Source organism: Cinclus cinclus, chromosome 8 (genome assembly GCF_963662255.1).
Source record: "Cinclus cinclus chromosome 8, bCinCin1.1, whole genome shotgun sequence".
Lineage (NCBI taxonomy): Eukaryota > Metazoa > Chordata > Aves > Passeriformes > Cinclidae > Cinclus > Cinclus cinclus.
In genome coordinates, this window is record NC_085053.1 from 8,516,429 (window position 1) to 8,543,564 (window position 27,136).

General features: G+C 41.6%; 1 protein-coding gene across 1 annotated transcript in view; it reads left to right on the forward strand.

The window, feature by feature from the left end:
- Positions 1-371: 371 nt before the first annotated feature.
- The window catches only part of CRB1 (crumbs cell polarity complex component 1), a 69,797-nt gene continuing 43,032 nt past the window's right edge, over positions 372-27,136 (forward strand). The window contains exons 1-5 of the mRNA XM_062497726.1: positions 372-387; positions 616-1,200; positions 7,357-7,552; positions 10,981-11,120; positions 12,448-12,630. Coding sequence (XP_062353710.1) covers positions 372-387; positions 616-1,200; positions 7,357-7,552; positions 10,981-11,120; positions 12,448-12,630 — 1,120 coding nt within the window. The remainder of the gene's footprint in view (positions 388-615; positions 1,201-7,356; positions 7,553-10,980; positions 11,121-12,447; positions 12,631-27,136) is intronic.

The window sequence follows — 27,136 nt, forward strand, 5'->3', positions numbered from 1 at the left end:
GTTTTGCATCTCAGGTGTTTGGTAGAGTCTTTGTGGTGGAGATACTGTACACCTGTGAAATTACTATTTATAATCAGCAAATCAAAATCAAGTGGTTTGAACTGTTTATTTGAGCTATAACTGCATCTGAGTAGTTTAGTTTGTGAAACCCAATGCAAAAAAAAAATCTACCACAAAAGAATGGCACCACCACAAAAGTGGTATTGAACTAAAAAAGTGGTTTATCTCCTTTCTCTAGTAACACAAGAAAGAAACAAAAGACTTAAATATACCTAAATGCGTTCCATATTGTTGGATATCAGTTGGCAACAACCATTATTGTCTCAACTACACTCTTAATACAGTGTTAAACAATCCGGACACTCCAGACCATGGCTGTTGAAAGAGGTGAGAACAGGAAATTACAACCTACTCAAGTTTTCATAATTGTTTTCATTTCACATTCGTTAGTCCACTAATGCATCACACAGTTGCCAGTCCTGTTTTCTTCTCAATAGCCAGCAATTGCAGCTGTTGGTTTTGAAGCACAGTTGCATTAAGAACTACACTTCTTTCACTGTTGGTTTCTCCCAGCGCTGTGGAAGTCCTCAGGATTTTTTTGCGTTTCTTTCCTAGAATCGCTTTGCATGAGGAATGATTCCAGGTGCCTGTCAAACTCTTGCCAAAAGAACTCTACATGCATTGCTGGTCATAAAGATGACCCTTGCCTTTGTGCAGATGCATCAGCAGACAGTGCGGAAGAACTCTGCAACAAAACCTCCAACCCTTGCTCCTCAAACCCTTGTCTCCAAAACGCTACCTGCCTAGACTCTGCTGGAAACCTCAGCTTTACCTGCAAGTGCCCAGCTGGCTACAATGGACCTACCTGTGACAGAGCCGACAGCGGCTGTGAGACCAACCCGTGTGAGCACGGAGGCACCTGCCAGAGCAGCCTGGCGGGGCCCACCTGCCTCTGCAGCGCCGGCTACACCGGGGCGCTGTGCGAGAGAGATCTGGATGAGTGCATCTCCGAGCCGTGCCGCAACGGAGCCCTGTGCAGGGACGGCGTGGATGAGTACTCCTGCTACTGCGTCCCAGGCTACCAGGGCAAGCACTGTGACCTGGAAGTGAATGAATGTGCCTCGGATCCGTGCCTGAACGGGGCAATGTGCCTCAACCGGATAGGGCGTTATGACTGCATCTGTCCCCTTGGCTACACAGGTAAGCCCTATTAAAGCAACTTTTCCTTCGGGTCGTGTAGAACTATTACTTTTTGTCTTCCTTTTTTCCCTCTTCAGTCTGAGTCGGGATTAAAAGCACGAGAGGTGGCATTTTGTGTTCAGACTCAGTTGTTTATTGATTCTTACCTATAGTACAGTGAGTTCTACAGCACTTCTAGCTAACAGGCTAAAGATGAAGAAATGGTGATGTATCTTGCTTGTTACAAGGTCTTTTAAGCCTAATTGTCCAATTAAAAACTAATGTCTAAATTATTTTTACTTTTGACCCAATGAACAAACACCCATGACCTGCAGTGCAGCATTTTCTATCCAATTAAAAAGTACTACCTAAACCCAAGAAGAGAAGGTGAAGAAAGAAAGAAAATTTCCGCCCTTAAACCTCCATCTTGTCCCATGCCTATTACTATATTCTAAAACCCCAGTTTCCAAACCCTTCACCATGTGATACTACACACTTCTATTCTAACTACACACCAGTGATTCTAGTTCTATCATTCAATTCTGGAAGCCTTCTCTAAGGCCTCAGGTCAAAAGCAGAGCTCTTTTGGGGGTCAGTACCTGACAGCACAGAAAGTTCAAAACCAGTTTCCAGGGTTCCAACACAGAACCATCATAACTCAGTTCCAGGTTCAACCCCCACACATGCATTTAGGCATATCTGTATTACCACCTTGCCTTCAGCTTTGGCACCCATGGCTGTTGGTACATTATGGATAACCACATCACTGTGAACTACTGATACCTGAAAGAGAAGAATTAAAGAAATCTCACACTTACCAAAATCTACACAGCAGTTTTGTGAACACCAAGCTATGTTGCACGGCTAGGTGGACTTTGCTTTTAAAATAAACATTCCCAAAATGCTCTCTTCTGAGTGCTATATCTAGTGTTTTCTAAGGATAAAAACCTATGTTTGACAGATTTAAAAATTAGATCAAAGTAGACAAATCCTACCCTTAAACTTAGACATTTCACATTAAATTTCTCAAATCTGCCCTTCCCAGAAACAAAGGGCATTTGCAACTAGAACATTATGTAAGTTACATAGAAAAGTGTTGTGTTCCCAAACTGCCCATTTTTTGATAATCCCATTTTATGTAGGTCAATTTTTAAGGTACAGGTGTGATTTTTCTTCCCTGCTTCCTCTACTGGAAAGCATATAATTCTTGTTGGAAGACAGCTACTGTCAAATTTCAAAACTATATTCAGGAGTAGGACCATGAGAGGTAACACACTGAATCATTAAAAGGAGAAAAGGGGAGGCATTTCAGTGATAGATTGCTATTCAGGTAAGCAAAGGAAAAGAAACAGTCATACAGCAAAAAGGGGAGAAAAAACAGCTATTGCTTCAAGTGATTCAAATGAATAAGAAATAAGAGATGTGGTTTACAGCTCCATCCCCAAATCCCCATGCAGGAGGGGAAGTCAGAGGTAAAAAGCAGCTTTCCTGTGTCTAACACAGCGCTCGTTGGAAGGCAGCCCTCGGTTAATATCCCTTATGAGCACAGAGAATGTTATTTGAAGGAAGCTTGTTACCTTCCTGCCACCCCGCTGCTGCCAGGGGGTGTTGGAGCCCAGGCCAGCTGAGGAGAAAACTACACAACTGGGGAAAAGCCGAAGAGCAGAAGGAAGGAAAAACCTATTAACAACCAGCATGGTTACTCTGCAATGATCAGACTCAGCCCAGACCTCCTGTTGTATTCAGGAAACTGTAGTTGTTTAACTGGCGCTGTTAGTGGGGTCCAGGCCTGGATCCACAGCCCAGAAACTTGGTTTGAAAGAGTCAGAATATACACCTTAGAGAAAAAGGGAGAGAAAACATAATGAAATAGTAAAGCCCAAATAAAAAGAAATAAAAATTTAAGTCAACACAAACTGCTGATGGAAACTTGCTCTGCTGGAGTTGCTCCACTTTAATCAAGAAATTCTGCTGTTTCCCAAGCTGATGCTCTTTTCTCTCACCAAAAAAAAGTCACCAAAGCTTCACATTTTGCACAAGCAGAGTTAAGAAATGAGGAGAGGACCAAGGAAGGAGAAGAGGTCTAAAATACACAGCAGAAGGGGCTGCAGTGTTTTGACATACAGCACTGACACGGCTTACAGGAGCAAGGAGACTAATCATAGGAATTCTATAGAGGAGCAGCAGCAGACCATTCCTCCAGCAGTAGAACATCAGCTTTAGAAAGCTACCTAACAAAATGATTTATCAGAAGCATTCTTTTTTTGTTGGTTTTTTTTTGCACCTTGCTGTGAGTTGTGCTAAATGCACAAGCCAGAGGGATTACTGGATGAAAGCCTCGGGGTGTCCCCAGTGGTAATAAAACCCCTCATTCACCCTGTCAGGGGATCTTGCCAACCATTATTATCCTGGCCCGACACCATGAATTACTGTGGGAAGTCATTCAGCCTTATCTCATTTCCCTAAGATGTAAAATTGGGTTATATCTCTTGATATGCAGGTAAAGAAGGTATAGTAAATCTGTAGCTGCAATGTTAACCAAATGCATGAGTTAGTGGCTGCTGTTGCTACCTGTTTCATGGACTATGACTGCTATTTTTCTGTGACTGGTATGCTGCAGCACTTCTTAAAATAGCTGAGAAATGTCACACATAATTCTTACACAAATGGAAGAGGTTAGAACACACCAAGAGCCAAAGACTGGAAAATTTAGCATGAAATCCACAGTTTCTATGATAATGTTCTGCATGTGTGAAATTATTTACAAGACATGTGTCACACAGCTGTTAAATAATGAAGTTCAATTGGTTTGTTGAAATTTTGCTGGCTACCCTCATCAATTGCATTTTCTCCTCCACTGGACTAATTGCACTTGCTTTTAATTCACCCCAACAGAGCATGGTGTAAGAGCCTGTTATTACCCACAGCTACATGCATTAATTACCTTGCTGAAGTCAGTCCTCCACTGCCAGTGAACATTCCAGTGTGAACTCTCAGGAGTGCATGGCAGTTCCAAAACCCAGTGTCAGTCTAAGACAGCAAGAGAAAGCGTTTCAGTGGCAGACAAAATAGGTGCAATGAGATGGATTTGTTCTTTGTGCAATACCTTTTACTGTGAGGTGACCATTGCTGCGATGACATCTGTCATTGAATTTGAGGAACTCACTCCTGATAGAGCTCCAAATTTTCATTCAGTATTTTCATCAATAATGTATGCAAATATTAAGAATAGATGCATCATAAATAAGCCTTAGGCACTTAAAGGCAGGCAGAGGCATAGCAGCTCTACCATGGGATGAAAAACCTCACATAGAGATCTCACTTCCCAACAAGGTCACGTCCATGTCATTGGGGATGGAATAGCAAACAACATGCTCTATCCAACAGCAATTGCCAGCAGTGCAAGCCTGTTTCCTTCCTCAGCTTTCCAGTTCCAAACCAGCACTCCCCACCTTGTATCTGAGCCAGCCCAGGTATTCAGCTCTGCTGAGATGCCCAAGCTCAAAAGGGACAAGCCTTGACCAAATAAACACAACTTCTCCCTCTGTCTAATTTCTGACGTAACTCTTCCTGTCAGTTCAAGCCTGGTGCCTATAAAATAGCCATGTGGCACTCTCCATTCAAATAATGGCACACAAGATTACTTCATACAGAATGAGGAATTTGGGGACAGCCCTCTGGACCTGCTGGGCCTGAGTACAGCACTTTAGGGCAGGAGAGCAGAAAGGGTGACCTGGTTACCAATTTCCAGCCATACTAAGAACGTGCAGGTCCTCGTGGAAGTACATTGAGCCTGCAAATCCTTAGTATGTTTGACCAGAAAGTGATTTTACACTCTGTCTGTAGGCATGCAAGTTTGAAAACATTGTCTGTGTGTCCTCCATCCTCACTTGTGCTTACTTTTTATTGACTGGGGCTGTAGAAAGAAATGCACAGTAGGACTCATTGGAGAAGCAAGCAGTATAACAAATAACCCTGGTTCTTCAGAGAAAATGCAAAACTTACAAATGTGACTTCTTCCCACCTTCCCAGCTTTTCAGTTCAAACCACTTGTGTGGTTTGGTACATGCTGGGATGCTCAGCCTGCTCCAGGACAGCCCAGGGTGCCTCAGCTGGTGGTGGTGCAGCCCTGTGCAATAACTGCGGTGGGGCTCCTTGGCGCGCTCCTTCCTGCCTGGCATATGATATTTGGCATACAGCATATTTATGACAGAATGTTAGACTGAGGTGAAAATGCAGATCTAATCTTTTCATCTCTCTTCTACACATCTAAGAAAGCGTGACAGGAGACTCAGCAGAGGCTAGGAAGGGATTCCCCCTGTCTGCATGGCAGATCGCATTGGCTGGATGCATTATGCAGGGAGAAGTTTTCTTCTGAGGCAACATTGCCGAAGGCAGGTTACTGGGCTTGATAGATTAAAGACATGAACCAAAACAACAACGCTATGTTCTCATGTTAATTGTCAGGCTGTTCTCAGGCCTGTAGTTTTAAATTTGGCTGAGCTGAGGATCAGTTGAACAGGGCTTGTTTTGTCACATGATTTTTAGTGTTCGCAGTAAGCTGTTAACAAGCTCTGGCAGATTTACGGTCACTAGACACACTTGTGCAAACACATTGTTTATAATTACAGTGAATTCACAGGGCAATGACCACAGAGGGACTGCTTACTATATCTGGCTGTAATGTACATTACCATAAAGCCATAAGAGAGTGTTCCTGTGCCGGGCTCTCGTGGCAGGCTCCTGCTGAAAGTAGTGGTTAACTGAGCAGTGAACCTTGAACTGGGGGCACGCCACTGGCAGCTTCCCCATCCACTATGTGGTCTCAAAGAACTATTTCTCAACTGCTGAAAACAGGAACTTGCACTTTAAAGACAGTGAAAAATAGTTACGAGTCAACATCTGCAATTTTTTGATTTGGCATTTTTAAGATATTTCCTGGTATTTATCCATAGTGCAGATTTATTCTTTTAAAACAAAGATGCTCACAAGCACCAAAACAATTCATGAAGTAACAGTGCTAAATATTAACAGTCTCTGTGTTTTAAGAAAGATGCTCAGAGTTACAATGTACAAATTCCACAGCAGTACAGAGCTGACAAAAGGAGCATAAATAAAGAATTAAAGGTGAGCTCCTAAATACATTGCAGGAGTGACACCCATCATCGAACATGCCCGTTCCCTCTCCTGAAAGTCTACAAGTCTACCTTGTACTGAAAACTTTACTTTTACAAAAAAAGAAAAAAAAAAAAAGAACCCATTCTCAGGGCTGCAGTTTTTCTTTCAAGTAGGAAATTCCCCTGTAAACTTTTCAATACTGCTGCTACTTCAACAAACCAAATAAAAAATAAGGACATTCACTTCAAAGCAGTTTCTTCATTATAATTTGCTACTTTACATCTGTTTTGTGGCTGATACTGTAGCTGCTAAAACAAACTGACTTGGCAGTTGAAAAAAATTTGAAAATATTACTGTACTGCTCAAAACACTAAATAAATGCATAAGCATACAAAACCATGAAATAATCAAAGCTGCTAGGCATTAGTTATTAAATCTTCTTAGTGTCTCCTGGACTGTGCTAGAAATAAGAAAAATGAGTGTATATTTAACCTGTCAACTATCATAAATAGCTGTAAAGTCATAATAGAACTGATTTACTGCCAGCAATTATCTCTGAAGATCAGCTCTAAGATTCTGACCTGCTGCAAACACGGCACCACAGACCCATTTACTCGCACTTTGATAAGCCTTAAAAAAATTAAGCAATAATCCACGGCTAAACAAGACATTTCCCAAAGAATTCAATCAACTGTGAATTGCCCTTTTAAAGGCCAACTTTAAATGGACTCTTATAAGTTCAATAAACTGCTGGTCCCTTCTGTATTATGTAAATAGGATAGTAGCATCGTTTGAATAAACTGAAAATTAGTTTGTCCTGTCTCCACATTCAAGCTAACAGAAAATGTTATTTTACCTATTCTTGTGAAAACAACTGGCTTGTTCTTTTGCAAATTCTGCCAAGCCTTGAAAAAACTAGTAGTGCAAAGCACGCTGAAGAGGAAATGCCAAAAAAAAAAAAAAAAAAAAGATTATGTGACTACTGTACTTCAGGCAGTTCTTGCTGAGATTTCCAAAGCTGTCTCCTAAGCCCGTGGTTTATTTTCTCTGCTTTTGAAGGTACAAACTGTGAGGTGGAAATCGATGAGTGCTCATCCCAGCCATGCCTGAACGGGGGCACCTGCCACGATTCCCTGGGGAGCTTCTCCTGCTCGTGCGCGCGGGGCTTCCTCGGGGACCTCTGCGACACCGACATCGACGAGTGCTCCAGCCAGCCCTGCCTCCACGGGGGACACTGCACGGATGGAGCCAGCAGGTACATCTGCCAGCCCTGGGCAGCCCTGGCCAGCTGCTCCTGGCGCCCACCTTCACTGATGGGAGCGCAACAGGAGCCTGCCCGGCCCGGTAGACAAATTCTAGATGTCACTCCTTGGTCCTGCACTAATTTCAGTTTCTATTGGAAAATGATTAAAGAATGCCAGTCTGGGGTCAGAGCCAATAGGACAACAAAATATTTATGGTAAAGACTAACCGAGAAGTGTATTTTTCATATTTGTGCTTTAAGTGTTTTCAACATGCTGTTTTCCTGGCTGTTAGTACTGTCATTTCAATATTAATTGTGTTTCGAATGCTTACCAAACTTTAGTTTCCAAGAAATACGTCAGACTGTCCGAAACTGAATTTACTAACAGCAGCTGCCCACACTGACGGACAGAAGGATTAGAAGAGAGGTAGAAAAAAACTGTAATAACTGTAACCATAATAATAGATGTCATAGGAAATATGTCAGAAACTGTACAGGTATATAGTACAACAGTTACTTGTTCAAAACAACCTGTAGTCCATGGGCAAAAAAATAACAATGGTAATTAAAAAAAAAAAAAAGAAAAGAAAATAAAATAAACAAAGGCAATGGAAAAGTAAGGTTCTCCACCTACTGTTACTGGCTCCACACAGAGGTCCAAGAAAAGCTCTGGCATTCACTCACCAATACTGGATTTTCTGGCTCAGCACGAGCTTCCCAAACTGAACACACATGTATGTAAGCTCACTCTGAAAATTCCCCAGTGTATCCATGCAGGTGCTCCTCTTGCCAGTATAGGATTTGTCCTTTATTGTGTATTTTCCAGTTTTTATAAAGCAGTTTTGAAGACTTTAGTGTCCCAAAAAATCAGTCCAGAAGTCATGTCAGCAAAAGGCGTGCTGGCCTTGAGTGAGGGGGTAAGAGATCACATTCTGGGAATGAGGTTTTGTGCAGTATCGTGACATGGGACCAGCCTTGTGGAGCTTCTTTTCAGCAGTGCTGAATGGCTCCGAGCAGGACAAAGCAATTTATTATTTCCCAGTGTAGCTAAAGCACGACAGCAGTGAGAGGGGGTCACCTGGGACCTGACTCACTCACAGACCTGTGTAGGAACCTGGAAGCCTTTTGAGGATACTTGTGTGAGGTGAGCAACTGGGATGTTCATTCAGGCCAGACTTAATCCTGCTTATTTTTCTCCTGGCTTTTAAATCTGGCGTACATGCAATTTTAATTGGCTTGCAATACTGCAGGGTATCTGGAGAACAATTGGAGCTCTTTCAGCATTTGTTATGTGATGGAAAGGAATGGACCAAAAAAGCAATTCAAAGGAGAAGGACATCCAGCAATTTCCTTTCTTTTGTATATTTTTGGAGATAAAGGAAGAATTGCATTATTTAAGCAGGAGTTTTCCTTTTCTGACTAATCTACAGTTCAGCTGAGGCTTAGGTGTCTGCCACCAGCTCTCACAGAAATGTGTACAAGGCAAGGGATTTGGCACAACGAGCTGCAAATACAAACACCAAACCAAATTCTCTCACGAATTTCAGTCTGACCTTCCAGTGATGTTTCATGAATGCAACAAAGTATGAGCTGATCTCTTAAAAAAAAACATTTTCATATAAATTAACCTTCTTATTTAAACACAACAGTTAACAGTCTTAGCTGGACTACAAAACCTAGAGTGCCTAGGCACAGAGGATACCTCTGCATGCTCCATGCCTTTTTTCCATAGGAAATATTCCCAGGAGCTCCAATGTGCACAGGACATTCTAAAGGAAAGGATGCCTACAAGTATTGCTTTCTGCAGATTGTGAGAATATCAAAAAGAAGTCAAAAGAATATGCTAGGTAGAGCATCTAAATTATCACTCTTACTATAAAAAGCCATCTGCCTGCTCAGCTGTAGCCTGCTCACAAGCAGGGCACCATCCAGAATCCCTGAAGGTTGACAGCAATGTCAAATGCTAAAAGATACCCAAGAAAAAGGCACACAGGTGGGGTTGTACATTAACCAGTGAGTTCTGGATAGTCCTCCCTGCTCCATGATTCTGAACCTAAGGGAAAAGTAATTTGGACACAGGCATGAAAAAAAAGCTTTCACCACAAAGCTGAACAGCACCAAACTGAAGGTACATGGGAGAAATGTGTGAAAAATTCAGCAGAAGGAGACTTCAGGTTTGAGAACATACCTCAGAATGAAAATTACTTTTCTGATTCACATCTTCCTCATTACTTTTTATAACAGAAATTCAAATGCCACCTGGTCTAAGTAATCTCTGATTTTGATTTAAGAATAATCCATACACCAGTAATAAACTGGCCCGCCAGAAGTTTCTGCTTATGCACACATTTAAACAGTGTAGTAAAAAGTTTACACTTTTTGGTCCATTAGACTGCAGGAGCCAGTTGTTATCTGATGCTGCTTTATGTTCAACAATTTAACTTTCTCTTCATATATTTACTCCAAGTCTAAGACTTGGATATTAAGCACAGAAATTATCAAATAAGTATACATATATCTTGTTGAGCAAGATGCCCTATGAATGCAATTATACAATAATTGTGTATCACTTTAACGTAAAAGAAAATAGAAGAAGAAAATTTTGTTTCCTATAATTATTTTTAATTAATCATGCACAAGATCACACAAGCCTGCACAGTTAACCTGTATCTTGCAAAAGCCAGTATTTTCATATGACACGTACATGTTAACTTTATACCAAAGAACAGAAATGAAGCTTTTTATAGCACTCAGCTCTCCTGAAAAAAAGTACAAACAAAACTGCCCAGACATTACTGATATCGGCACGCTGCTAATGTCTATATATACACTAGTTTGTTTACTTATGTTGTAGTCCCATTGATATCAACAGGGAGTTCTATTCCTATTGTTATTAGGACTAAGCAAGCAATTGACATTTTTGCTCTAACTTAAAAAAAAAAAAAAGACTGGTTTTCAGGACAAAAAAAATCATTTAGTTGAGGAAAAAAAAAATCCTTATTTTTCTGCCAATTCAATTTCTACCGGTCCAAGAAGAAGGGATACTAACACACTTACTGCCTCCCCACTTTTCATTTTGTGAATAATGTTAATCCTACAAAATAAAAATATATATTAAAAAAAATGGAAATGCCACAATCTTTTTTTCTCCCAAAAATAAAAAAATAAGAAAAAAGAAGGATCAATAATTCTTAGGGTTGTGTCAAAACCAATTCACAAGCAGTTCTTTTTCCTCAGACAAAACCACATACTTCAGGGAAAAGCTCATTGTTGGTTCCCAATTTCTGCGGTTTCTCCTAAAGCACCAGATGGTGGTCTCAAGCTGGACTCAACCCTCTAACCTGCAAGCCAAGGCTCCACAAGAAGCCTGTGTATGTTTGGGAACAAAGCCCAGATCTCTTGACTTCCAGCCTGAGTGAAAATTGCATTCTGTGTTGCAGGTACAGCTGCAACTGCACCGGGACTGGATTTATGGGTTCACACTGCGAGACCCTCGCTCCCTTGTGTTGGTCACAACCATGCTACAACAACGCCACTTGTGAGGACCGTGCTGACACTTACACGTGCCACTGTTGGCCAGGTAAGCTCCAAGCTCTCCTGTAAATATTCCTTGAATGGCATTAGAGACTCTTTTTTTTTTTTTCCTGATACAATAAAACGTTGAAGCTCCATAACTACAAAAGTCCTCTATGGCCTTGTGTTTACATGGGCTTCACTCATCATAAGGCAGAACCCTTTGGGAAAGGTGCTTGCTATTCCAGCTAAGAATTGATTCTCCTGTACAGCAGAAGTGGGCAAAACAAAAGGCACTGGCATTATGGTGGTAAGTCAAAGCTGGGAGCCATCTCCCAGTTACTTAATCCTTCAAACCATGTGATACATGCATCACTGCTGCAGCTGACGCTGTTTTTAGTCTTCATTAGCACAACCTTTAAGCCAGTCTAAAAACATCTGTCTGGCAGTGGGCACTGAAACCCACAGGCTGTGTTCTCTTCCAGCTGTTTGCAAACAGACCCCACACCCTGCTGGGGACAGACACTGTGCTCTGGGGAGACTACACAATTCTATCAGCACACAAACCACAGGTCTCTCCAGGAGTTTACGTCTGTGAGCTGTCAGAGGATGCAGGAGCACAGACAGCACTGTGAGGCATAAACGCCTCAGTGTTGCTGCACTACACAAGTCTTGGTGCAACAGATAAGGAAAAATTAGGCAGAAGCCTTTGCATTTTCCAGAATTCAGGGATCACCGGTAGCACTTCAACCTCCAGATGAAACACTTTATAAACATCAAATTATTTTTACTCCCGGCCCTCCTCTGCCTTCCTACAACCTGAGAGTGTATTACACCACAATTCAGTGCCTTGTTACCCACACACATCTCCACGTTACTATCTAAAAAAGACCCAAACTAATCCTTCACGGCACAGCTCAGCTCAGCTCACTAATGTCCTACTGCCAAGCCCTAGCATGGAGCTGCAAGGGAACAGTCACGCTTTCAAGGAGCTGAGGAAAACTTTTAGCACATGACAAAGCCTGAAGCGTTGTGCGGCTACTATTTACAGTGTGTGTTTTGGGGTCTGGAAGTGGAGAATAGCACATGGAATGACAGAATTGCAGAACGGTTTGGGTTGCAAGGAACCGTAAAGACCATCTAGCCTGTTCCTAAAAGGAGCCTACAAGAAACATGGAGAGGGAATGTGGTGACACGACAGGGGGAGATGGCTTCAAACCGAGAGTAGGTTTAAATTAGATATTACAAAAAAAACCTCTTTACTGTAAGGGTGGTGAGGCCGGTGAGGCCCTGGAACTGGCTGCCCCATCCGTGGCATTGTCTCAGGCCTGGCGGGATGGAGCTGTGAGCTGTCCCCTCAGTGTCACTGTGCCCTTACCGCGGTGTCTCCGCAGGCTACGCGGGCTCCCGCTGCGAGGAGGACATCGCCGAGTGCCGCAGCAGCCCCTGCCTGTCCGGCGGCGACTGCCTGGAGCGCTCCTGGGCCGGCCTCTACGGGCTCGTCCCGGGGCTGCCGCCGACCTTCCGTTACGACCGGGCCGAGGGCTACATCTGCCGCTGCCCGCCGGGCCTCGCCGGTAAGAGCCGGCTCAGGGGGAGTGTGGGGGGTCCCTTGGGGCAGGGCTGGGCCGGGCAGAGCCCGAGCAGCGCTCGGTCCCGCCGGGCCGGGCAGGGCAGAGCCCGGGCAGCGCTCGGTCCCGCTGCCGGCACCGCTGTGCCCGCGGAAAACAAGCCCCACTTGTGTGCACAGTTCTGTCCTTACAGCGACCTGTAATCCTGAAAGAGATGCGTCCAGACCTGCCTTTATTCTAGCACAGCCAGCGCTATTTGGCACAGCCGCGAACCCCTCGGGTTTGGATTGTGTTTGCGCTTCTGGGGCTGCAGTACTGTTCTGTGGGGTCCACCCGCTTGTTCCTTCTGAAGGAAAGAAAATAATTTGTAGCTGTATTAATTTAACCAGTCTTCAATTTCTCATTCCATTCATCTCCCCGAGCTGCTTATGAACTTCATGTCATGTGGAATGCGTGACTGCTGTCTCCAACATAACAAGTAAAAAAGCTTATAGAGACCACAGCCTTCACTCTGAATACTTACTTTTCTTCAAAGTGGCATCGAGACTTGTTTTTGTTTCAGCCCTTCCCGTTAATTGTCCTTCCCTATCCTGTCACTAAGTGTTGCTGTTGTTCTTTTGTTCTGCCTCAGAGACCATAATATGAGGCTTCTACCCATGCTTTCAGAGTCTCCCAGGCTGTCCCAAGCACCCTTAGCTTTTCACAAGCCACTGCTTTCTCTTCACCTCCTTTCAGTGATGTCCAAATCTCCAGTTTCTTTTCCTTCTGTCTTATCCTAATTTGAAAAAGTCTAAGCTCTGTGAGACAAACAGAAAGGTGCGCTCTGTTGATTAGCCATCCATTGTCCTTTCATTTCCTTCTTAATTGCTTTCACCTGGCTTGTTTGCCTGATTTGGGTCATGTTTCTATGAGTTTTGTTCATATGGAGAACTTACTCCCCGCTGTCTGAAACTCTTAACTGGTCTGAAAACAAGTGTGTCAGAACGTGTGTAAATATAATTGATTCAATCTTGAATCAATTTTTCAGTCCATAATCTCACCATTCACAATGCAGGACTCTCCAAATATGAGGGAAAGAAAGTATTGGAGACCCTGAAGTGTCTACTGACTTGGTATGAAAATTAAATTACAATTCTAAAAACTGTAAGTAAGTTTTGTTGCATACTTACCTGTTGGATGCCATCCATATAGCTTTCATGAGGAAAAAAAACAAAACAAAACAACAAAATAGTTATTCTTACTAAACAGCATGCCCACACCTTGGGAAGACCATAATCTTTAACAGACACTTAGTAGCAGTAGCACTGCACATTTCTCTCTGGTCTTTCTCCTCCCAGCTAACCCGAAAATAAAAAGTGCTCAAAATGTGCCTCAGCCTCCTTGGATGTCAGAAGCTTCAGCACAAAAAACCTATAGGCAGGACTGGAAGTGTTTACCTCCGATCTGGACAAACAATTTCTCCAGTTATAGCCAAATAATAAATAAGCCCCTCGTTTTAAATTAGAATTAAAGATTTAAGATTAGAGCTGATAGCAATAGTATGATTCAAGGTAACAGGTGAGTCCTTGATCAGGACCATTTGCTATATGGTGCTTATCTAATGGAGATGAACTAAGAGCCACCTAGAAAAAAGGGTCAGATCCTTTAATCTAGATATCAGTGTGTTTCACTGACACCCCAAATCCTACATTTCTGCAGCTGTAACTCAGAAGTTTGTCCAGCCTTAACTCCTGAATTGTTTCATGTGCTTTAGATATAACCCCTCAGATTCCTATTGCAACAGGACAGAGATTTTATTTAATAAACCACGTTCATGTTATTATGCCTCTATCCTCAGTAAAGCACTCATAACTTTATAATTATGCTTCACCAGAGCAGATTATATGCAGAAATAATAATCTACCTACCCTGCATTGCAAGAGCCTGATCCAAAACCACTGAAATCAATGGAAAGATCTAATCAAACTGAGTGAGGATGGTTGCCAATATGTAAAAAGCATCTTTGAATTTACTAGATAAGTTTGCAAACAAATTAGTGTAACTGAACTGAAAAACAGAATATCCACATTTTGGGCTACAGTTTTAAATCTAAGGGCAGGAGATAATGGAACTTAAACACATGCCTAGGTCAGGATAAAATATTTCCCTCACAAACTGGGAGAAAGGAATAAATAGTACCTGGCAGTATCTTGTTACAGATAAGTGATTTTTCAGGTGACTTGAAAAACTGTCAGCAAGTCCTACTGGAAGTCTGAAAAGGATCAAATCTGTAACCAAAATCATTTAGACAAATTGATTCTTAAAAATAAATATATAAATCCCAGTCTGGAGGCTTTATTCCTGCAAGAAACTCTTTGAGGACATTAGATATTCCTTATGCAGATCTAAGATAGAAAATTTCTGCACAGGTTCTACAAAGGGTTAAACTTCTCCCATTCCCTTTTAAATCAGTGTTTGTGGATACTCAGATTTCAAGAGGTGTCAGTACTACTGCAGTAGCAAGCCCTAGGTTTTTTTTATATTGCCTTGGCATGCTGGCCCCCTAGCACAACAGTACTTTTAATAAATTGGGCTTTCATTTAAAGGTCTTGTGATTTGTTGCTGCAAGGTAGAGGCAATAGTTACCCTAGAACCGTGTCCTTTCATACTGTGGATATATTGTATTGCTCTAGCACTGCACGTTGTTAAAAAGGCTGTTATTTGAAAGGTTAAACTTTTCACTTCGCTCATGAAAACCTGTGAGAAAGGAGAAAGGCAGAGCTATGGATTTGGTAGTGACTCATTTCACCAGGTTGTAATAAACTTAACACCATGTCAAAATTAGAGAGCTTCTGTACTTGCAAGGTCTTCAAGTGACACATTCCAGAGTGGAGCGGAGCCCAAGCAGCAGCAAGTGTGCCAGGCGGGCAGGTCCTGCTCCCTGTGCCTAAAAATCTGTGCTGCCCTTGATCCCCAAGGTAGGGGGGACAGTGCTGGGAGCAGGGATGAAACCCATGCATTTTCCTTCAGCATGGTGAGGGATGAGAGCAGCAGAGCCCACTTCAATGACAGCAGGCAAGGTGCCTGCTGTCACACACGAGTGCTGGCTACTGAGGGCCTGGCCACTGCTGGTATCTTGTTATCTGCTGTGTGCCAGCTGTGCCACCAGCACTGCTGCTTGCCTGCTTGCTTTGGCATCAGGAATTCCTAAATGGTTTTTGGCCTTTTTGTTTGTCTTGTTTTCTGTTTTTCCCTTTTAAATTTCCTTGGCCCTTTTCCCAGCCTGTTGGACTACTGCAAGAGAAAATGATATGATCAGACTGGTGTCGTATGCATACTGAATTCCTGCCATATGCATGGGAGAAAGAAACTGTGTCCCAGAGCCAGACGATGAGGCAGATAAATGGCCAGTATGGGAGAGTGCTGAACACTCAGCTAAGTAAAGAAAACCTCAAGCCAGACACTGAACTGGGAACATCATGAGACCAGTACTTAGAAAGTGAATTATTTGGGCTCTCATTCTGCTCTTCAGCCAGGGTGGCAGAAACACAGAGCACACAGAGCTTCCATCTCCCAGCACATCTGCAGGTGCTGCTGTGGGCAGAGCACCTACCAGACATCAGGGCAGACTGAGCCAGCCATCCTCCTCTCTCCTGGCCTCTGACAGTGTGGGACAGACATAAATATTATTTATGGGTATTGGGTAGGACTGTGGGCACATTACCACTAACTTGGGAAGTTTAGAATACATACATATATTTTTATGACTATAAAAATAATTATGCATCTTCCTTATTTTTTAAACCTCAACCATCAGCACAATGATCACACGGCTGCCATCCTCAGCTATATAAAGCAATATGACTTACAAAAATTAGATCAATCAAATGAATAATAAAGATCTCATCTCCAAAATCTAAATTTTATATTTTCCTTTATTTCCCCATCTGTCCTTTAGCTGTTCACGCCATGGTAGTAAATCATTCCTCCATTATACCAGGTTAATTCATGGCCTGTCATCACAGTTTAAAAGGTTATTTTCTCTTGATTCCAAGACTTTAGAATAAGACAAAGTTGATCAAGGAAAGAATGAGGATACAAAAGGAGAAAAGACAGGGAGAAAAATAAATTTTCACGTTAAGAAGCTTTCAAGAGCACCACTCCTCTTTTCAGTGGGACTCAGGCTTCTCTCGCAGGCAAGACAGGCACTCAAAATTAACAGGTCCAGAGGTACTGTTGGCTAATTATTATTCCCATACAAGCAAAGTTTCAAGAAAGAAAATGTTGATACCAGGAAATAACCATCAAAATTAGCTGGTTTAAGGAAAAATTCCAAGTACATTTGTGTGTGCTACACACATGAATTGCTGAAAAATAGAATTGGGGCTTGAGATTCTCTCTCTCTCTCTCTCTCTCTCTCTCTGGACTTCCTACCACTCTGGAAGCACAGAGAGGCTGTAATTGGCATGCAAGCACCCTTCCTCACTGCCCAAACTCCATTCACAGTCAGTATAGGATCTCTTTTTCACATTTTTTTTTGGACTGCTGTGAAATGTTCCCTTACAAAACCAGCTCATTTGGTCTGTCAGGCAGATGTGCAACATCACTGTTTTCTGAGCATGGACAAGTTACTGCTTTCCTAGAGAGATGTCTGCAGTGCTGCCCTATCTCTGTCCTAGCCCCTGTGATCTCCACGTGTTCCTGTGTTCAAAAGCACAGGGGGAAGAAGGAGAAGCTCCTGCCCCTGCTCCCAGCCAGTCTCCAGCATTCTATGGCCAGTTTAGGCATGGGCTGGACCAACACAGGATGCCCTCAGGGCCTGGCAGGCACCTACTGCCCATAAAAACTCTACACCAAACAGACAATTAGCACTTTAAAGTACTTTTCCAACTCTGCCAAAGTCTCTGATCTTGAAAGAGCATTTGGACAAGCTTATAATGATTCTGCCCACTAATACTATTTAAGATTTCTTCAGTCAGTAGCATCCTGGAAAGGAGATGTTCACATTGTCATCAGAATTGATTCCTTCTAAGTTGGTTTCTCCTGTATTTCTGCCACAGAGTTTTTCCTCCTCTTTCTCTCTCTTTTTTTTTTTTTTTAATTTTTGGAAATGATCAAAATATTCTCTTAGAAAGACCAAGTGTGTCCTTTATCATTGGCCTGTGGTCTGTGCCAGGGGGCAGCAGATGCAGGCCCTGAGAATGAGGCATGCTCCCTGGTTTCTTGCTTGTCTCCCTATTCACAGTCAAACTGCTTTCTTTGCAATAAGCACTAATGATTTGTCTCAGGCTTAGCTCCCAGACCAAGCACACTGTTAGGTCGGTGTAATTACTCTTTCTGGATAGTTGTCCAGAAGGAAAGCTGAGGCTGAGCTCACATTTCACACACTCTGGCCATGCAAGGGCAGCAATACCTCAAAACATTGTGGGCAGCACTGAAATTGGGTTGTAGCTGGAAGAATTTATGTATCTGCCATTCCTTTATCAGTTACCATTACAGAACTAGTGGGACATTTCAATTTCATTTCTACTGCAGGTAGTGTTCCTCTTGAACAATTTTAAGAAATACCATTTAGTAAAAGAAAGTGTAATTTTTACATTCTTTCACCATATAAATCACCGCAGCGACTAAGACTGACTTGTGTTTTTCATGACAGCTCTTTCCTTAACAGCCCATATCTTGAGACACTTTATGAAAGCCTACTGGCTTTTTTTTTTTTTGGCAAAAATTAATCTTCTTATGACTTAACTTGCCCCCTTGTATGGCAGCAGACTGTGAAAGTGAATGCTTGAAGGCATTGACTCTACTTGTAATGGTTACCTAGTGTTTACCACTGGTTAAAGAATCAGAAAAGAGTAGCATATGTTCCTAAGTGTTATTAATAACACCTGAAAAAACATTTCTGTGATTACAGTATTCTGCAGCTTGGGCTACACCTCACCAGAATCTGAATATTTGTGTATTATCCGCACTTCAGAAAAATAGAATAAGGTCCAATAGGATCATAATGAGTGACATTACTTCAGTGAATAGTGGAATCTCACAGCCCATGAAGGATGTGTTTGTACATCATTATCAGATCCACTTACCACAATTAATGTGTGCTCCAAGTAGAGACTGAAATAGTGTCAGATCCTAGAAAAAAATTTTAGCTCCTAGAAACAGTGTATGCACCTGGCATGGGCGATGACTATGCAGAGGACTCCTTTTACTGAAAGAAGGTTCTTACAAAATTTGGCTTTATTGAAAATTTCAGCTTGCCCCTGTTGTTCCTGTTATACAAGGGGAGTTTTTGATGGAGAAGTATTTTTACTGGCAATGCCACTCTATGTTAAAATTTTGTAAAACCTGAACCATGATCATTAGGAAATGAGCTCTTGAGCTTTTCTTGACAACTCTACAGAATTAGTTCTTATACCTGGTTTGTAGCACTGGACTTGATATTTAGAGCCCAGATATACCTATGTACATTTTTTAATGAGAAATGTGAATTACAGTCTCCCTCCTTGTTGCAAGTTGCAACTAGGAATGCAAAGACACATTAGCCATCGCTTCTGCTTTATTCAGTACCAAAGGAGTGCACAAAGGTCTGATCTTTTGGGGTTTTTTAATTAGTTAGAATAATAGGGTATTCAAACATTAGGAAGCATCTACCACTATTATTTTCAGAACACGTATAGAGTGCTTTAAAATTTGACAGCTGACCCGTCATTACTATGATCTATTTTCTCTAGTTTCACTGATATGTTAAGTTGTATAATGTAGTCCAGTGTGATTGACAGAGCCTGGAAGCAGTGTATATTTTGAATCTGGCACATCTCTCTGTGTTAAACAGTGTTGCACATAAACACTTTTTAGCATGAAAAGCTTTTTCCTTGAGGGGAAGGAGGAGGGGATGAATGGCTTTTAATCCATAAACTCCCAGACCTTGCAACACACAGATAGATAATGTCCTGAGATTTAGTGAATTAGTGTGTCCAGTACCTTGTAGAAAATGCTTAAAGTAAAAAAAAAAAAAAAAAAAAAAAAGACAAGAAAAAAAAAGTAGTTGGATATTGTTTGGCATCAGGAATAATGCTTTTTAAGCACTTGTTATTTTCCTGACACTCATTCTTGGTGGGTCATTCCATCATATGATTGACTGCTTGTTAAATCAAGTCTATCCAGTAAGAATTTTCCTCCTGGGGCCTTCTTCAAGCACTGCCTACTTACCTTTTTGATTTTTTTCTTAAATCTCTGAATAAACATTTCCTAGCCTTTTTAATTGGCATAACTCATATTTATAGCCTCTCTACAATCCAATTTTGCTGCTTCTTGAATGAGTTTTTGAACCTGCTCAACTCTGTCTTTCTCTGTTGAAGAATCGCTCTGGCCATTTCATTTCTTTCTTGTTTTTCCCCAGCCCAGCAGCATTACACATCTGATGGCACAGGCTACCACTAATGAGAATTGAGTTTAAAGTGTGGTCTAAGTGATAACCATGCACAAATCCAGGTGAAATCAACGGTAGTGCACACACCAAACTGACAGCAGAACTTTGCTCGTCTCCTTCAGAATGGGATTGTGCATCTCAGGAGTTACTTTACAGCATATGCTTTTTAGCACTGCTTTCTGTAAGACTGCATTGTTCTGGTTCAGTTACAGTGAAATTGCAAAGTTAAGCAGGTGTACAACTTCTGCCCATACAGAAAGGAACTCTCTTTAAATCTACGCATCCAGCTTTCACTGCTCAGGAGAAAGTGCTTGGCAAGTACTCAGTAAAGAGAAGACCTGTGCTGTGGGACTAATATATTTTACTTTCTCAATACTTTTTAATTTATGGCATATTTAAGGTCAAATGTCAAGTGATAAACAAAATAACCTGGTTTAAAAGTTCAATGTTTTGTTCAACAGATGATTTCAAAACCAGCCTTAATAATGTCACCATTGTGAACCCCATTAAAATCCAGTTTATTGGAAATACACTAAATTATACAGCCAAACATTTAGGAGGCATTACTTCTCTTTCCCTACATAGCAGAGGAACTCATGGGTAGCATGGGAGAAGCTGGTGAAGCTCAATCAGAAAAAGCACATGGGCTGGTAATTCTGAACCATGTAGAATAAATGTGTGCTCTCACACATATGTGCTAATACACAAAGCAGTACACACACGTGTAAACACATACGTAACATCTAATTCAGAGTACTTTTTTGCTCTGCTTATAAAAAGTCTTACCAGTTTAAAAGGTCCCCAACTTTCATTTTTGCTGTTTTGAAGGGCACGGTTTTCTGGCTGGATTGTTTTCAGGTGAGAATCGAGAATTTGTCTTCATTCCTTTCTGCAAAATTTGCAGCGTGCTGGCTAATAAGGACAGTTCCTGTTGGTCTTCACTACTAAATAATTATTTTGCATGCCTGGCTTCTGACAGTGGGAAATGGATGATCTTTGCATGCCAAACCTGCATATGTTTGTTATGAAGACAATATTGACCTACATTGAGATAAAAAATTAAAGCATGCAGGCTGCTGTTAAACTGCTACGGCATCAAATGTCAATGGTATAAATGCTATTCATCACTTTGTTCAGAAGGTAAAGTTTTTACACAGCTTAGCTTAATATTGTATTACCTTGCTAAAAAAAAAGAAAAAAAAGTATCAGCTGCTGTGAAAACGTGCAATTTGTTTGGATTGGAATCAGCATTTTGGTACCAGCAGAGCTCTGAGAACTGGGTCTCTGTACCCCTTCTGTACCTGTGAGCCAGCAGGGGAAGCATGAAATGCTGTCCATGTCCAGCATCTGTGAGACATTAGTGAGTTCTGCCATGTCAGGGCTGTCATTGCAGCCTCATCTGGGAGATGCTGTTTCCCAAAGACTTGTGATGAGCACTGTTTGCCAGTCCAAATTGCTAGTGGCACTTTTCAGCTTTTGCACCACGCAGTGTGGTTAGCAGGATCTTCCATGTGAAGCTCAGGGGTATTGGTCTGCAGCCAGTCATGCAGAGTCCACCCAGGGCTGTAAAAACTATAGAGAAAACAAGCACCATGGTTTTGAGTAGAAAAGAGTAATTTGATGACCCAGACAGGGCTATTCCTAGTTAAAATTTCTTAGTACACTGTAGGCTTGGCTTTCACACAAGAAGAACAACAAATTAATAATGTTACTAATTATGCCAGTGGTCGAGCTGATAGACTATTGGGCTGAAAGGAGGGACCCACAAGGAATTTTGCACCCCTTCTTGACAAAAAAAAATAAATGTTTGACCCAGGAATTGTGCAAAATGTTCATGTTTTCCTCTTTGTACTTAAAATATCAGCAAAGGACTATTTCAGACCCTTACATAAGGTTCCCATCATGCCAGTGGCAGGAATGACATCAGTTTTTAAAGCATAAAAGGCACCTCATATAGGCGCAGAAATGTCAGTAGTAATTACAAACTTTGTTTTCAAGTATAATCAATTCTTTATTTATGGTGTGAAATGTTTTTTACCCTTTTGAACTTTCACCATTCTAAGCCAAGCAATATTGTTGGCATGTTCCTTTAAAAATAATTGCTTCTGGACTGAGAAATTGAATGTCAAGTTCCAAGTTGATGTAAATTAAATGGGTTGCATTAATAGTCTGGCCCTTGGCAGGAGTGAGTGTTTCAATTCTGGGTTTGACTTCAGGACATGACCTCTTGATCACACAGGTCAGCACAGATGGGAAATATTGAAGAGGTACCCCAGGCTGACATGGGGAAGAAAGTGTCTAGAATGGTGTATCACAAACTGGCTGATCCATTAAACAGAAGCAATATCAGGCTCCTCAGAGAATAAAGCTAAGTTGTCATAGGTTCATTACACTCTTCAAAAAAAGGTTTGGAATGAAAATCACAATGATGGAAATCCTCAGGGCTGGCATGTACACATAATCTTCTAAACCTTCCTGGATTAACACTACCAAACCTGTGTACAGGGGGACTGGAGTAAGGAATATTCTTAACTTCCACAGTACAATTGTGTGCCAGATTTCTCACCTGTGGCTGTTAAAAAGAATTACTTCACAAGATACAGCATTTTGAAATTGAAAGCAGGACATCTTTAAAGCTGAGAGTCACACTTATGTGTCCATGATTTGAGAAGAATTCCATCCATGAGAGCAACCACATTCACAAGGTCAGGCAATACACAGTTCTTCAAAGGGAGGGAGCTGGTGAATTAGGGTGAAGTTTATATATCATATTTTAATAAGGCAGGCTATCTCCTGCCTTTAAAACTGGCTTACATTTCAACTTCTGAGCAACCCCAGCTCTCTCAGTGTCTCCTCATGACAGACCTTCCAACTCCTTAACACCTTCAGGGCCCTTGGCCAGACCTGGTCCTTTTTTGTACGTGGGGAGAGCAGAGCTGGGCTTGGCACATTCTCCCTGGTGCTGAGCAGAGGAGAAGAGTCACCTGCCTCTACCTAGTGGCAACACAGTTCCCAGCACAGCCCAGGAGTCTGTTGGTCCTCTCTGCTGCCAGGGCCCACGTCTGCCCCATGCCCAGCTTGCTCAGAGCATGGCAGAGCTGCTTTCCAGCCAGCTGGTCTCAGCTTCTTCTGCTGGATGGGCTTTTCTGTCTCCAGGTTCAGGACTTGGAGGGAGAATCCTTTGCAGAATTTCATGTGCTTCCTGAAGATTGCCTGTTTCCCCAGCCTGCAAGTCCCTCTGAAAATGGCAGCACAAACCCTCAGGTGCATAAAGAACTCTTTCTAATTTTGTATATGCACACACACACACACACACACACACACACACACACACATATGTATGCATATACAGTTCCCATTTTAATTGTTAATAAATTAAAAAATCACTTTAATGCTTCTGTTGGATTGGACTCGGGAATTTTGCAGTTTGCTGGCAATTAATTAGCACTGATGAGTCCCAGGTCTAAGGTCTTCCCAAGGACATAAAGAATATGTTGGGATTTTGAGTAATAAAAATAAGCTGATAAAGTGAGCACCGAAACTAATTTTATGTGAGGTACTACATAAAAGCTTTTACATTAATTGTTCCCTGTAGCATCTAGCTCTTAATTATACAGTGTTTGCTAATAAGAGGAACAAGTGAAAAAGTCCAGTATTTTTATGTCTGTTCATTGTCACTGTTTGAAATAAACTCAGAGGTGACTCTAGTAAGGTACAACCTGCTTCTGTTTAGGTGCCCGGACTGATTTTTTCAGGTAAAAGGGGATTTCAAAGAAGTTAAGATAGGCTTTTACTGATGACATGGATTCTGATCCCTTTAAAAACATTTGAATTAACTTAGAAAACTACTTCTGTTGCTTGTGTAAGAGAACCAGATTAAGGAAAACACTTTCTTTCCCTGGCTGACAATGAACTTTGCACTTTCAATAAACAGTCTTGGAGAGAAGAATAAAAACCTGGTGTAGACAGCTAATTTATGCTGATAATTAACTGCTAGAAGTAGATTTGGTGGATCTGATTCAGATTGCTCTCCCACTGCTGTAATTCTTCGAGTGTGGCTGTGCTAACAACATGACACTAATACAGGGAATTATAATGATCAATACAATTATGGCTGTAGTCTCTGTCATGTGGCACTATTTTTTTCTTTACAAAAAGGTTTCAGAACCTGTTACTAGACCTGTTTGTGAGGCCAGAACATCATGGTAAATCACTGTCTGTAGTACCAAATAAAGAAAACTGTTTAAATACTGTACTGTGAAAAAGTCTGCACAGCTACAGAAGTTAAGTCTAACACATAAAGACATAGAAAAACTAGATTTAATCTAGCTAAAGCTCATACCTGTAATATGCTCCAGGAAATTCTTCATCAGGCAGCCAGGATTCGGTAGCAAGCACACAGTCCTAGCTGAGGTCCATGCTGTCCTGCTGCCTTCAGGATTGCTATGTGACCAGGCAAAAATGAAGCTAGTTTGGGTCTCAGTCTTCCCAGTCTCGAGAGGAGTTAGGCATATGAAACCTTGGATGAAGAAAGGCACCATTTAGATGAGTTTTCACACTAGAAAAGGACTAACACGGCAGGGAATGAGGGGAGTGAACGCTGCTGCTGAAGTGAAAAGAGGTACGATCCTCTGCCCTTGCCACTGACACGGAGCGGGACTCAAAGATCACAGCCCAAAATCTCAGGTCTTCTGCATCTGTATCTGCTCTAGGGCAAGTCACAGCTTACCCAGGAAAGAAAACACACATAAAAATAATAAAAAGTGGATAATTCAGCATAAAAAGCTTGGATATTTTTTCTGTATTTAAAGTGATAATAAATAATGGAAATATATATACTCTAGGATTAGAGAAATGTGATTATACACAGCTCAGCCATGCTCTTTGTACAGTTATGTTATGCACAGCTCAAAATGCACACAGCATAAACATTATGTGCACTCACCCATTCACATTTTACATTTTTCTATTCTCACATCTCCATTAACAATTAAACTCTCTAGGCCCTATTAAAAATATGATTTTCTGGCCTTTTGGCTGTTTCAGTTTATTTCAATAAGGACTGACAATGAAGTTATGTAACCACAGTCACTTTTGCATCTTGTGGAGATTCACATTAGTTATAACAAAACGAGAAAATCCTGCAAATGACTGAGATTTTCCAGAGCTCCATTTCCAAGGCAGAAGCTTTTTCACACTAGACAGCACAGTGGCTGTGCTTGCCAGACTCAGTTAAAAATAGGAAACAGCCAACAAGAGACAAGGTAGAAAATCCTTTTTAGGGGAGACAAGACACTGCGTACATTTCTCAGTGGGTATGTTCATCAACAGCAAGCACTCTTTTAGAGTCCTTCAGTGTTTGTAGGACAGAAAATTAATTTGTTTTCTAATTCCAAAGTGCTCCAAACAGATTTTCAAGTCAATGAAACATGACCTTGTATGATCTAATTAAACAACTCAAAGGTATTGGTTGTTTTAAGATCCCTCTGGATATACTTCAGTTCAAATGCACACACATCATCTAAATTTACAAGCTCATAAATCTACAGAAAATGCAAATCAGATCATTAATGCTTTGAATTTGACAGTCTTGCCACCATTTTCTAAAAGGTAATAGATGAAAAATTCCTGAATTACACATAATCTTTTTTCCAACTTACAGAGCATACAAAAAAACCCCTATACTGGAAAGCAGAACACCAAATATCTTTCTTTGGCTTCTAAATACCTAGTCCAGAATTAGGTGTAAACTAATAAATTTTCTGAAACCTATTATTAAAATTTCTTCTCTGGATGATGTCCTGACCCTCTGAGTGGAGTATTGGACCAGGTGATGACCTTTGAAGGTCCCTTCCAATGCAAAATTTTCTATTATTCTGTCTTAATTATCTGTGTTTCGTGAAATTACTTCTCTGCTCTGCACATGGCTGTTTGATTAAAAAAAAAAAATCTATGGCTGGTTTTCTTACAAATTTTTTCTCTGGTATTGCTCCCACAGTCTCCTTTTCCCACTCTCAATTTTAGCCCAGATCTCTGTGTAGACTTTATCTATGATATGCAGTCTTAGCATCCCTCACACCTCCTATATAGATTGATGGCTATATGCATGTACTCTGCTCTCTTACTACCCCCACGTGTCCAACAAGACTTCTGTCTCAAATGCCAACTCAAGTATCTTTGGGGGTACCATTGATTCCCATATTATTATTTCCTTTTCCCCAGTCACATCTTTCACTACATTTTCATCTCTTCAGTCTCCAAAATCTTACCTACTCTTTTTTCCATCACCTTTCTGTACTTTAACCTGTCGCACCCTGTCGTTGTGCTCCCCCTCCTCACTGTTACCCTTTTCTATCTCATGCCATCAGCACGGCCATAGCTACAACACCTTTGTGCAGCCAGAAAACCCACTCCAAAAGGATACTGCCTGGGAAAACTGGGCTGCCACCATTGATTTTCTCCCTTGCCTCCATCACTCAGAATGAGTGCCACGCAGGGACATATTTCTTCAACAAGTTTTTCTTTACTCCAGATTCAGATCCTAATCCCACAACTGGATCCACATGGCTGGCTGTGCAAATTGAAGGAGGGGCTGGAGGTGCAGGCTCCAGGCAGCAGCGTTGCTGTGCCGCCCCTGCAGGACCTGCCCTGGCCCTGGGCAGGCAGTGTCCCCTGACCCCTGGCCGTGCCACGCGCGTGGCTGCGCTCGCCCGGGGCTGCCTCGTCCACCCGGGAGCTGCAGCCGAGCTCAGCCCAGACGGCTGGTTCCAATATTCCTAAAATAAAATAAAAACACCAGATCTCACCAAACAACTAATCTCCTATGGCATGTACATGGTTTTCTTCTTCTCTGTTTTTTTTTTTTTCTTTTCAAATGAAAACTATTTTAGGTGTGACAAAACATGTGAAACAAGTGGAAAAACATTTCCAAGTACTTTTGCTCTTGGAAAACCTTTACTGATTGAAGAGATTAAGGGATTGGGGGGTTTTACTACTTTGAAAAAATCCATTTTTACTGAAAATTCAAACTAGTCTATGAAACTTAGGGCCAGCAACATTTAAAAAGATTGAATTACAGCATGCCATTCTGAATGTAGCACA